At 29.3% G+C, this 13,981-nt stretch overlaps 1 protein-coding gene across 1 annotated transcript in view; it reads left to right on the top strand.

Annotated features, from left to right (window-relative positions):
- LOC129913496 (glucose dehydrogenase [FAD, quinone]) overlaps window positions 1–13,981 on the top strand; it is a 40,076-nt gene that overhangs the window by 14,652 nt on the left and 11,443 nt on the right. The window contains exons 2-3 of the mRNA XM_055992216.1: window positions 8,261–8,428; window positions 11,613–11,733. Coding sequence (XP_055848191.1) covers window positions 8,270–8,428; window positions 11,613–11,733 — 280 coding nt within the window. The 5' untranslated portion in view covers window positions 8,261–8,269. The remainder of the gene's footprint in view (window positions 1–8,260; window positions 8,429–11,612; window positions 11,734–13,981) is intronic.

Raw genomic sequence — 13,981 nt, 5'->3', positions numbered from 1 at the left:
TGTGGTGTATCCATTATACTGTAGATCATTTTAACGTGACCTCATAATGAAGACATTATCATGGAGCAGAATTGAAGATCGTTATGTTGAAATTAGATTAAAATCTAACTCAACATCTGTGGGATTCAGTGAGCTTTTGAAGCTAGCATAAATTTATTAAAAATTAAGTTATATTGAATTCTGTTCAGTGAATATCTATTTTTTATGTTTCTTCTTCTAAGGTTTTGTATATTCTTTTTTATTTTTGTGTGAATTTTCTTGGCAAATGTAGGTATGCAATAATGTTTTTTTTTGCTACAAAAAGATCAAACAAACGTAATGGCATAGATTTTATCTGGGTTTCTCACATACCTATATAAACCAAAACCACCGTTACTTCTTCATGGTCAAATATTGTATAAGTAACAAAATGCAAATGACAATTAAACTGACAGTTCAATGGAAGAAATACGATAAAAGCCAGTCTAGTCCCATAAATATGAAAAGAAGAAGCAAAAAACCAAAAAAAAAGAAAACACTTTGAATAACAAAACTGTTGTAAATTATTCGACAAAGTATCTTAAATGCGAAATAGAATAATATTGAATAAGATCATTGTTTTTGTTGATTTGGACATTTTATCAAGGTCAGATGCCAGTTACCGATGCATGTTCTTTAATTTACACACAAAATTAAGACAAAGGATGATTCGAATCAAATTCCCACGCTTTAATTTTGGAAAATTATGCAAATTGAGATAGATAAATATAATAAAGGGATGCAATGTATCCATTGCATCCATTTAAACTGTCTAACGAATAAATTAATAGTTTCTAATTAAAATCAAGTTTATTATAAATATAAATTATTTGTTGTTCTTAATCAATTTTAAGAATAAGCTTTAACTATTTGGTAGTTTCAAACAAATAATTGTTTAGGAAAAATATTCCACATACGCCACAGTGACTGTTCGAGTTAAAATATTTTTAAATTGATACAAAATTAGTTACCGCTGCTGCTGCAAATAAAAATAAAAATATTTGGGAGTTATTTAATGTTTCTTTTTTAACCATTTCATCAAAAAAAAAAACAATGACTGTGTTGCCATTGCAAAAAGTCAAATCAATAACCATGAATTTCACATTTGTATTTATTATTACAAGACAAAGATATTGCATATTTATATTACCTACTATTAAAAGTACTTTTTCTACTTCTTTTAACTTTGTCTTTTTGAACCAAAGATCCCAAACCCCATATACCTTTAAAATCATCCCACTTCGATTTGTTAATATTGTCACCATTTTATTAGATGAACTGAAGATTTCCGTTTACATGTTTACAATGTTAAGTTGACTCATTAAAGGCCAATAAACCATGAGTAGCTCCAAAAAAAGAATTCTAATTGTAAATACTCTTGTCCAATAACGAGCACTTAAGAACTTAAAGTACTAAACCCCAAAAAAAAATTCATTAATATGTCATGCAACCACAACGAATTATTTTTGGGGCGAAGAACCCATGAAGAGCCAAGGCCTTGTGACTACAAATCTCTTAACCATTCTTAACCATGTGTGTCATTTTTTTTTTTTTTTTTTGCCATAATACAGGGGACTTACATTTTTCTGTCGAATACGAACGACTGAGGTGGGATAAATTTTTTCATGACAATGATATTCCTCGCAAGAGAAAAGAAATCTGATGGAGGTGAAAAAATCTCTTCTACAATCAAACATTTATTAAGACAATGTAACAAGTTCTATGGTTAAACATAAAAAAGGTACCATAGAAATAGTATTTGAACGAAATTTTTCATCGAGTTAGGTATCATTTTTCTTTGCAACCCCACCGATATGTAGATTGAAACAATTCAATTTTCTGCTTTATACTCGATTTCAACAATATCGTGATATTTTTATATTTATTGATTGAAATTTTAAATTGGTTTTTCCGAATAAATTATTTTCACTTAAAAATCAATTATCAATTTCTTGAATTTACCAATAAAAAAAGATTTATTGTTCTTATCAGTTTTAATTATGCCATAAGTCTGACATTAAAAACTTGCTTTTAATAAAATTGGTAAATTATATGAAGATGAGCTTTTCAAAACAATACAATAAATTTTATGCTAATCAATTCATAGAAATCCCACAAATTAATCTTATGACTATATGAGTGTCTATAGTAATAAAATAGACAAATTAATTGACGTAATGGGAAAATGAAAAACCGCAAAACTGTTTGTATACAAAAAAAAAGTCAAATCAATCTTAAATTAACAGCATACCACTATTAAATCGAAAATTTTAAAAATACTATCAACAAAATATTACTTTTACGTAGGCAAAATATTTGCAAATGATGTATGTACCATACAGCATTCATACGTTATTGAGATTCATAATCGAACTGCTAATTAAAAGTCCAAACAAATTGTGCGGTTGCGGTGTTTTTGGCGAATCTTTTTGTGATTTATTAATTTATAAAAACAAAATGTATACAAATTTGATTTGCATACTCAAACCGTTTAATTAGTCATTTATGTTTATATTTTTATAATGATTGACACACTTTTCGATCTTCTTTTTTTTTTGTTTAATAAATAAATTATTTTTATCTTTGCTAAGTGATCTTTCATATTCTTTTAATATTGTTTGTTTTTAACGGATATGATGCATTCGTGGAAAAAAAACACGAGATTCTGATGATATTTGATAGTACGATGACAAAGAACTCAGTTTGTCCCATCTGCAACCTTTAAGATTAAGATTAATATTTACAGTAGAGTCTTCTTTTCTTCTTCTGACTGCTCCTTCGTGGAATTTTCGATTTCATCACCCATCACCATTTAAAAGCTTATTAGTCGAAATAGTTCTTCCAGATCTTTGCATTTTATCACCTTCATTCTGTTCTGGTCGTCTCTTTTTCTTCTTGATCAGACGATGTACTTACCCTCGTCCTTTTTTTGAGCCAAAATCATTGAGAATTGAAAGCTGAAACACAATCACGCTTTGCCAGACGCGTCATCACGTTACGTTGAGAAATCCTCAAAGCGCGCTTCTGTCACTTTGACTTTGAATAGCTGATTTTAACATAAAATCTGCTGTCAAATAAAAAAAACACAGTCACCCACAAAAATATTGGTCTAAGTTTTTATTTTGATTTAAAATGTGGAAAAATGAAGAGGGATATTAATGCGTCCGAATATGCATAGAAATTTGTTTATTCTTAAATCCTATAATTATATAAACAAAACCAATCAAAATAAATTGTTTTTTAAACAGAACAAACAATAAAACTCAGTCTACAAAATCATTAAATTATTTTTGTTTTTAATACGTAAATTGTTTTGATTTAAAATATCTCGATGTCGTTTTTTTGAGCAAAATCTATATAGAGAAATTAAAAAACACACCTAGGTTTGCAATAATTTATTTTTTTTTATTCACATTTGGCGCAATCATAATGTGGGTGACTGTAACTATGTCTGATAAATGTCAGAAAGCGAGCAAAAGTTCAGTCTGGTTGAACTTTTGCTCGCTTTCTTACGTTTCCTTACGTTTGTCAAAAAAAGCGTACGTAAGAAAAGCGTCATTGTGGGAGGTTATACAGATTTCGTATGGTTGAACTTTTGGCAGTTGTCAAAATCGACGGCAAAGCGTGATTGTGTTTCAGCTTTGATTGTTATCAGTTTTTCGTTTGCTGAGGTATCGTCAACAATATCCATCCGTTTATCCGTTTATCTTGTATGTTTCATTTTAATCTATGTTTCTTACTAAGCTGGCTTACTTGCTGCTGAAAACATCGAAAAAAGACCGATTCTGTTTCAAAATTCAAAGTTCAGAATCTTTTTACTTGACTATGGCAAAGCAGAATGAGGATTTTGTGTTTGGCCGGTATGTATCCCAAATAACAATTTTGATTCTCCCCTAAAGCTTTGTGGAAGTAAAATTGTCAGTTGGGATGTATGTGCATTTGTTCATATAATCCAACATAGCTTCTAAACCACTTACCGTAATTTGAAAAATGAAATATTGTTGGAAGGGTCTTTCTTGTCCGCAAGTTATAAGCAATATGACGATATATGAAATAGATTACGGTGGCCTCTAGAGTCAAAAATATTTAACTATTTTTTGTATTTATTTATTTATTTATTTCATTCATCTATCGAGTTTCCTCTTACAGATTGCTTATCTTAACCTACTATATTTACATTTTCAATTAATAATAATTTAAATACATTTCTTTCAAGACTTATATCTAAATTAAATTTTAATTCATTAAATAATTTCATACATCTTGAGAATGGTTCATTTAACCCATAATTACATCTATGTAAAGGAATATAAAACAATTCTCTACCTCGAATATTTCTTCTTGGAACATAAATATTTAAAAGACTAAGTAAATCGGGGCATTTAATATGGTAGGATAATATATCATAAATAAACATAACACAATTTACGAGCCGACGACTATTCAGAGAATTTAGACCAATTAAAGCGAATCTTACAGAGTACTGCGGGGCTACAGATAAATTCCAATTTAATTGTCTAATTATAAACCTAGTAAACGATTTTTGAACTTTTTCTATTCGATTTTTTGAAACTATATAATGTGGATCCCAAACAACCGAAGCATATTCCAAATGGGGACGGACAAGTGAAGTATAGACTGCTTTAATTGCATACGGATTAGAAAATTCTGTGCAAATCGATATGCAAAGAGAAATTTAACTTTTCATCAAACACTATCCCAAGATCTTTCACTTCCGATAGTCTATCTAAAGTTTTATCTAAAATTTTATATTCATTAAAAATAATGATTCGAGATCGATAAAAAGAAAAGATATTACATTTTTAAATGTTAAGTGATAGAAAATTATGATTACACCAATCAACAATAGCATTAATATCATTTTGTATCTTAACACAATCATTTATACTTTTCACTGTTGAAAATATTTTAAAATCATCTGCAAATAACAAACCAGTCGTATTTTTGAGAACTAATGGTAGTTCATTTATATATAATAAAAACAATAATGGACCAAGATGGCTTCCTTGCGGAATACCAGACTTGGCCACTATTACATTCGATGACTTACAATTGAGAATGTTTACTATTTGCCTTCTATTCATCAAATAACTTGACATCCACTTAAGGAGAGTTGATTGAATTCCAAATTTATTAAGTTTTTGAACAAGCAATGGTATACAAATACTATCAAAAGCTTTTTGAAAATCAGTGTCTACATCTATCTGAAAACCTGATTCTAAAGCGTCAGACACATGTTTCGTAAAAACTGATAAGTTTGTAGTTGTAGTAGATATACCACCAACGAACCCATGTTGACATGGAAAAATATATTCTTTAATATTAAAATAAATTTTCAGCTTAACAATTAGCTCTAAAAGCTTTGGTATAGCAGAAAGTTTCGAAATTGCACGATAATTTTCAATTTTGTGTTTTTGACCTGCTTTAAAAATTGGAGTTATAAATGTTAATTTCCAATCGGGTAAAAAAAATCCAGTTGAAAACGACAAATTAAAAATTATTTGGAGGGGTTCAACTAATGAAGAACATTGTTTAATTAAAAAAGATGGAATACCATCTGCGCCCGCCATTAAACTTGAAATTCCGTTACTTAAATCTTCAGGAGTTACAAAAAGATGTCCCAAATCCACGTTTGAAACAGAAAGCGGATAGTTTTTATTTTTATTATTAACGACCTACAGGAACTATGGAATAATTTATCACGAAATTGGAACCCCAAAATAATTTAATGTTTTTTATTATATTTTTTATTACTATATTAGAAATTGCAATTTTTTTCATTTTTAACGACTACGATATTAATTGTCAAAACCCTTGGTCATGAAGGTCAAAATACAATCCCTTAAACATAATTTTTTTTTTCCAGCTACCTTGATATATTTTCATATATCATCTACATATATTCCTTTTGTTTTCACAAACAAAACATAAAAACTTTTGTCCCAAATTAATTATAAATCCTATTGTTTTCTTTTGACACTTGTTGACCATGTATTATTATTAAAAGATTACCCATTTTTCAAAAAAAAACATACAAATTAAACTGCGGTTAATGTCTTCATACAATACAATCTATAAATTTAACCATAACCCCTTCCAATAAATCCATAACGAAACAATACACCAATCAATTGGTACTTCTACTCAATGGATTCAATTTAGCACAACAATGTTGCATTCATTCAGTGGTTTTTTTTTTTTTTTGTCAACAATTTTAAAAGCCGGTTTTTTGATATTGCAAAATGTATATAATAGAGCGTATAGGTATCACATAAATTATGTGCAGTGTACCTACTTACCTAGAAGTGAACTTATGGTTTTGGTGATAATGTGGTGTGTGGAAAATTTGTGTCGTTTACTATAATAGAGTTGGTGAGATGACAAAACTTCCCATATTAAGAGATCTATACCTGTAATCGATCCAAAGGAATTTCGTAAAAAAAAACATTTGCAATCAATCATTCGCCGAGTTAATTGAAATGGAACGCAAATTATTGCCAATATAACACTTATTTTGTTAATTAAAATGTCAAAAACAACTAATGTCAATGTCAATTTGCTCTGCTAAGTTATTTGTTCTTCAAAATGAAAATATTTCAAAAATGTTAAAAATTTAAACCACCTTGTTCGAAATTGAACACACCAGATAAATACAAATGTCATTTAGCGAGATAAATCAGTGCATCCATTTGCATAGCATTTTGTCAATATAACAACTTGAAACTTCACAAAAGTTCAAAATTGGCGGGCACATTTAGTTTTCAAATGTCACCGGTCCAATAGACTTGCCAAATTTAGTGTAAGTATCTGTATACCACACCTATTATAGCTGTGTTAAAGTTAAAGATGAATGATCGTCGGCGATCCTCGAATTTATTTTCATGCTCAACACAACAAATATCGTCGACAATATCGCCTGACAAAATTTCAAAAACATGAAAATATTCTTTCTTTCCTAACTTGATGTCACTATTTTATTCATTTTAAGTGCAAACCATAGTTAGAGCGTCTTGCCAAATGATAGAAAAGTGAAAACTAGGAAGTCATGATTCATGAAGTGTGTGTTTGGTGGCTCAAGACGTTTGTTTTTTGTTTCTTTTATTTCCATTTCACTTGTTTTTTTTTTTTTTCTTCTGTTTTTGTTTTTCTTGCCAAGAAGAGATAAGGTGGGGACTTCTTCTTTAAGTGTTACTGTGGCCAACATCTGTCTAAATGGCTATAACGTTACAACAACTTGCCAGCAGCTGAATGAAAATAATATACAATAGTATAACTTGAACGCAGCACGCAAACTTATAGATTACAGTCCAAATGCTGTGTGATGCACAGAGTGCGAGATGTGATCACGGGCAAATGACAAATGGACAGATGGAAGTAAAGATGTAAACGTAAAGTAAAGTTGTCAGCCAGCATTTGGGGGTTTATAGCTAATTTGCAAAACATTGGTAACATTAATAGTGATGTGGTTCATGAGGAAGGTGCCTAGATGATGATCATGGACAGCACTTGACGGACAATGTCGGCAGTAATAATGTGTGATTAGCTTACCGCAATGTTTTGTTTTTTGTTGTTATTGTTATAACTGAAGTGGTGTTATATACTGCAAACGAACTGTAAATTTTCTTGTACAAATCACCAAAGTGTTCAACATTGATGATATCTATAAATTTGTTTTTATTATTCAAGGTAAAGCTTTACTCAAGTCAGCTTAGTTTGGCAGGTAAAATTTGTAGAGATTTTGATTTATTCGAGAAAATTATTATTAATTGAAGACACTGTGGCGTATACGTACTTTTTTGTTATAGGGCACAAAACATTTTTGAAGAAACATTGATTTGGCAATCAATTTCGGTGAAATCATGAGGAGTTTATGGAAAGAGTTTAAATAAATATGCAAAAGTAATGAGAACACCAAAATTATGTTCACATAGTCTGGTAGGAAAGGAACTAATTTTAAATTTCAGTATACCTACCTACAAAACAATAATTTGACCTAAAACTACTGTTGATATTTTTTTTTTGGATAGGAATCGTCAATTAAACTTGAATATTTTTTCTTTCCAAAGAATATACCATTTATTTATTTTTTTTTTTTAATCATCAAATCGTATCTTCATCAAACTTGATAACCAATTTATTTTGATTTTATTATTAATTTGTAAATTTTTTCTTATTTGGTAGTTTTAACCTTTTTGGTTTGTTTTTTTTTTTTTTTTTCTAGATTTAAAAAATGTCCATCACTTGTGACTGTGCTGTTGGCGTACCAACAGGTCCGACGCTAGCATCAACATGTGGTGGCAGTGCATTTATGCTTTTTATGGGATTATTGGAGGTCTTTCTTCGTTCACAATGTGATCTTGAAGATCCATGCGGCAGAGCTAGTTCCAGGGTAAGTGAAAGTTAAATTGAATTTTTTGTTGTTAATATAATTCAATTAATTAAACAACATCTACTTAGTTTTATTAAAATGGTTTTATTTTGGTTCAATTATATTCCTACTGAACAGCATAATAATTTTATATTTTTAGTATTGAAGCATTTTGCAAAATATAATACCCAAATTATAACCTGAATAAAGATTTTATTATGACATTAATTTAATGGAACAAGACGTATCTTAATGCAAAGTATTTACCTTTACTGCTGTGACTATATAGTAAAAGTGGAAATTTTAATTCTTTATACACTCACACTCATGTTCAAATTTAACGCACAACCTATATTTATTCTTTAGAAAAAAAAAACTAGTCTTACCTTATATCTCAGTATTATGGTCCTAGAATTGTTCTACACTACAGTATTCTCATAGTACGAGCTCATAGTGCTAGAGGGGTTTCGGAATATCTTTAAAACGTTGGTATACCAGTTTTGAATTGACCATCCAGAAATTCGGATTGAATTCAAAAGCACATGCCTAGGAAATGTTCACGTAATCTTCATCACCTCAATATTGTATTTTACAACAAGACTTTCAAAACTTAGTTCAACTGTTTCTAACTTATTTCTTTTGTATTCTTAAAACAAAAAAAAACATAATATTGTTTATGTATATTTTTTGTTGATAATAGTATGGATGTATTGTACCATTTTATCGATATGCCTTTAAATTAAAAAAAAAAAAAAAACACCTAAAAATATGCAATCAAATTGGTAAGCCTTTTAAAATAAGATGCAGGGATCTAACTACAAAAATAAAGACGTGTTCGTTAATTTTGAGCAGGAGTGTTACATAAAAACAAGATTATCCTGGTTTACAATTTCTTTAGGACAATAAACTGTTGAAGTTGTCTATCAGGTTTAGAAGTTAATATTTTACATTTTGGCTCAGATTGAATTATATGTATATATATGTACATTAATTTACAATAAAATAACGATAATCAAGAGCGCTTTTTATGAACTTGTATTGTAAAGGTTTAGGTAACATTTCCGTTTCTATTAAAAATCTGCCAAACATAAACAAAAATATTTGCCAAACATAAACATAAGGTACTTAAGTGAAAAGGAAAAGAACTCAAAACCATAAATAAAAATTTTGTGGCAATAAATCAGTTCTAATTTGAGAGAAAAGTATATTGGACATCACAATAAAAAGGCTAGTGATGCTGAAGAGGAAAGAGCAATAATACCAACATTAGGGTGGGTCAAAAAAAATCGAAATTCTTTATTTTGATTTTGTACTCCGAAAAATCGATTGCTAGACACCTCTACATGGCATCAAATTGGTTGCTTTAACCGTTTAGAAGACAATCGTATCCAAACCAATTCCCACTGATTTCAATAGTTTTCTTATGTCCCGTATGCATTGCGATGTGGATACGAATATTTTGTAAACGGTTATAGCAATAAAGTTGATGGCAAGAAATTTTTTGTAGAACGTTTAAGCTCCTACAAGAATACATCTTGCTAATTTGAAAATAATGAATTTGAAATTTGTAAAGTAAGTTTTTATAAATTTTTTTAACTTTGACCTCGAATATTTTTCAAATGGTTAGATTAATAAAAAAAGTTAATAAGACCTTTTTTGTGGAATAATCTGTTTCCTACAAGAATATGTCTTGCGCGTTTGATATTATAATTTTTCAATATTTTACAAAATTAAGAACAAAAAACGATTTTTTAAAGATTTCCTTTTTGGACCTCAAATATCTATTAAACGGTTAGATAAACGAAAAAAGTGTAGAAACCCTTTTTTGTACAGCGTTCCGTTCAATTTTCTAAAAGAATATGTAAAGAAATTTGCTAAAAAATCAATTAATGAAAACATGATTTTTTTTAGTTGAAGCTTGATCGAATGGAAAATTGCGAAGCGGAGAGCTCATATCTATTTTTTGTGTATATTTTAGAAGTGTTTAGAAATCGATTTTTCGTAGTACAAAATCAAAAAAAAGAATTACAATTTTTTTGACCCAAATTGACTGTTTGTTCGCCTCTCTAAGCAAAAATATAAGATAGCAGTTGCAAGATACACTAACTTTTGCCAAAAAAGAATTTGGTATACAAGGTATTTGACATACCATCCCTGTCATCTGACTATACCATCAAAGTTCCCTCAGTAGTAGCATAGTTTAATATATTGTAAAATTTATATTTGTGAAACATATCAATTGCATAAATCAATATTTATCTTCAACTACTTTCGATTTCTGACTTGGGCACTGCAGACGTAAATAAACGTTGCTATGCATATCATTCACATCAATATTGACAACCTTTCTCACAATTTGTTTATATTAGCAAAATCTTAACTAAGCTGTTTGATACAAAACAAAGTACATGTGTACGAGTTTATCAGATCAGATGTGATTTGTTAAGATCTTAGAAAACATTTATTACTTAAACAATATGGGAGTTAAAAAGATCGCTCCATTGTTATTTATTTGATTAATAAATCATTGGATTTTTTTGTGAAAAAATAGAAATTAGTGACTGACAACATATTTCTTATCTATGCTCATTTGCATGAGCTCCTGATTGTAGATAATTTCAATTAGAAGTGGATACAAACTATTACGACAACTAATTACGACAAGTGTCAATTGTTGTCACAAATCAATGTTATTATGTATTCCTGTGGTTTGAGCCAATTTAATGAAGTAACTTATCGTTTCTTATGGCATTGGATCTCTTGATCATCTTAAAACTTTAATTAAATTCCAATGATTCCACTTTTTACCGACTTCCAAAAAGGAGGAGGTATTCAATTGTGTGTGGTGTGTGGTCCCATTTCAATTTCGTTCACTTTTTGCCATAGGAACTATTTTAAAAACCATAAAACCCAGTTTTGATCCATGCAAGTCGGTTTTGTTTTTTTGCTAAAAATGATTGATGATGCAATTCATAGGTTCTGCTATGCTTTGATCTAGAGTTTAAACCCTTTATAGAAGGAATATAGCTTGAAACAAAAAAATAAAACAGCACTTAAACCGATTAAAAATATAGAGCCTCCATAAATGTGTAGATACTTTTTGCAGTCATTTCTCATATCGTTTAAATTAACGTTAAAAAAGTTGAACTTGTGTTTACTCAGTCTTTTATTAAAATTTTAATATTAAACCCTTTTTTCCTTCCAGTTTCGATCAGAACCCGACTACGAATATGATTTTATTGTTGTTGGAAGTGGTTCAGCTGGATCAGTTGTGGCGTCACGTTTATCTGAAGTTCCTAACTGGAAAGTTCTCCTCATTGAAGCTGGTAAGTTTGATACTTCTATATATCTGTAAGGTAAAATAGAAACTTTTTTACAAATTGCATTAATTGAGACACAAGGTTTTGTGACCAAAAATCAATCCTAATCTGTACAGTTAATTGGTGTAAAATGGTGTTAATATTTTTATATCAATTAATTTACCAAGGAAATAAAAAAAAAATAATTAACTTCATTCATCAATTGAATATAAAAAAAAAAAAACAAAAAAACACGAACTATTAAACAGCTTTACAGCGTGCATTCAACACTTTGCCTAGTAGTAATAGTGTAATGCATTGGTTTTCTTTTTTTTCGTTTTTAAGTTAGCAAAAGTGATTATGACACGCTATTTTTGTATTCTATACCCAACGAAGCACCTCACTGCACAGAACGCTTTTTATGTCTTTAACGAAGCATAACACTCGCTATAACATTGTTAGGTCTCGCATTATATCCTTCACCACAAACAAATTACGCTCTTGTGCTTAAATAGTATACACGGGAAAAAATATTTAATTAATTGTGAGTAAATAAGTAAATCACAGCTTTCCATATTTTCCATATCTTACAAAATGTATGTTTTCAATCTAGAAAATGAACTATAAGTGCAAAGTTCTTTATAAACTATATTTTATAGATATGTTAAATTCGCCTGTCTGTACGTGACGTCCCTTTTTGTTTTCTTTTTATTTCTCATTAAAGTGAATAAGAAGATTTGTATGTTCGTCAAAAATGAATGCTATTTTCATAAAGGACTTTTATCGAACTAGATATTCTGAAAGTATAAACTGTAACTAGACAAATTTGTTTATACGTAGCGACAGATATGTTTGTACGTGATAATGGAATTCACCCCTTTGAGTTAATCCTTCGTGTTTTATATTTTTTAGTTTAAGATTAACTACAGTATAATTTTTTTTAAATTTAATTTATTGATTTTTCTCAGTGTAGATACGCTTTGAGCTTAAGGCGACGAATAGAGTGACTCAGTAAATTGTAGTTATACAAAACGCATCAAAAGTGTGCATTGTTACGAAATTATTGTTTACTTTTATGAATTGTATAGGTAAATAGTACCTACATAAATTCACAAAGCCAAAAGTGTACATGTATAAATGTCCATTCGTTCGAATTTTATTTTTTTAATTGACTTTAATATAAAAATGAAGTCAAGATAAATAACGCTAAATTAAAAATACATCATGAATTTAATATGACATTGTATCAAATATGATAAATGTTGAAGGCAAAAAGAGCTCATAATAATTCTTTTGTTTTAAGACAGTTGCGTTTTGCGAAAAAATAAATCCATGTTTAAAAACTCGCATTCGTTGTCAAAATAAACTAAACATGAATATATTGCCATTTCTAATGTACTAAGTACACAACCGTCTGTTTGATTGATGTATTCGGTTTTCTGACTAAATTTTCATTTCATGCATTCGGATTCGGTTGTTCTAGACATCTACTTGGTTTTTGAATCACATTTTTACACTTAAGCCGGTCGACGAGAAACTTCACAGCAGAATAAATAAAATAATTATGGCGTTTTCGATTGGCAGTCCGGAAGCGTCCGGAATCATTCTGAAAAAATTTTATTCACACAAAACTGTCAGTTTTGTACGAATAAAACGCTTTCAGAATGATTCCGGACGCTTCCGGACTGCCAATCGAAAACGCCATTAGATTTTTGAGCATGACGGATCCATGACAAGGCCTAGTGATTTACAACTCTGTCTCAACAATTCTGATTTCCATGTAATTAGTTTTTTAGTTTGCTAGAATAGAAGCCCGAACAGCTTAACAGAGATGCACTTTTTCATGAAATTCCAATGTTTTCATATTTTTTAAGTGGAAAATTTCACATTTTTGCTTATTTTTTTAGTCTTAAAATTTTGAGAAGGCCTGTCAACTTATCGATCAATATTTTTTTAGCTCAAAAGTTCCTAAATAAATTAAAAAAAAAAAATTCCCAAGGTTTCAAATCTCTATGCGGAATTAATTTTCTATTTTTCCATACAAAATATCGATACATTGCAGGTATGTAGTTTTGAAGTGTTTTACTTAAAAAATCTGTAAAACTGTAAACGTTGATGGAAAATTTTCAAAATTTGTAATTGTCTTAAGCACTAAAAAGAGTTCACGAAAAACTTATTTTTATTTTTTTTTTTAATTTTTAGCCATTAAGTAGCAACTGTCAATATCATGAAAACAACGAAATTAGCGGTAATTTTTAACTGGGTAGGTAAACAT

The sequence above is a fragment of the Episyrphus balteatus genome, chromosome 3 (genome assembly GCF_945859705.1).
Source record: "Episyrphus balteatus chromosome 3, idEpiBalt1.1, whole genome shotgun sequence".
Classification (NCBI taxonomy): domain Eukaryota; kingdom Metazoa; phylum Arthropoda; class Insecta; order Diptera; family Syrphidae; genus Episyrphus; species Episyrphus balteatus.
This window is presented reverse-complemented; position numbering and strand designations above follow the sequence as displayed.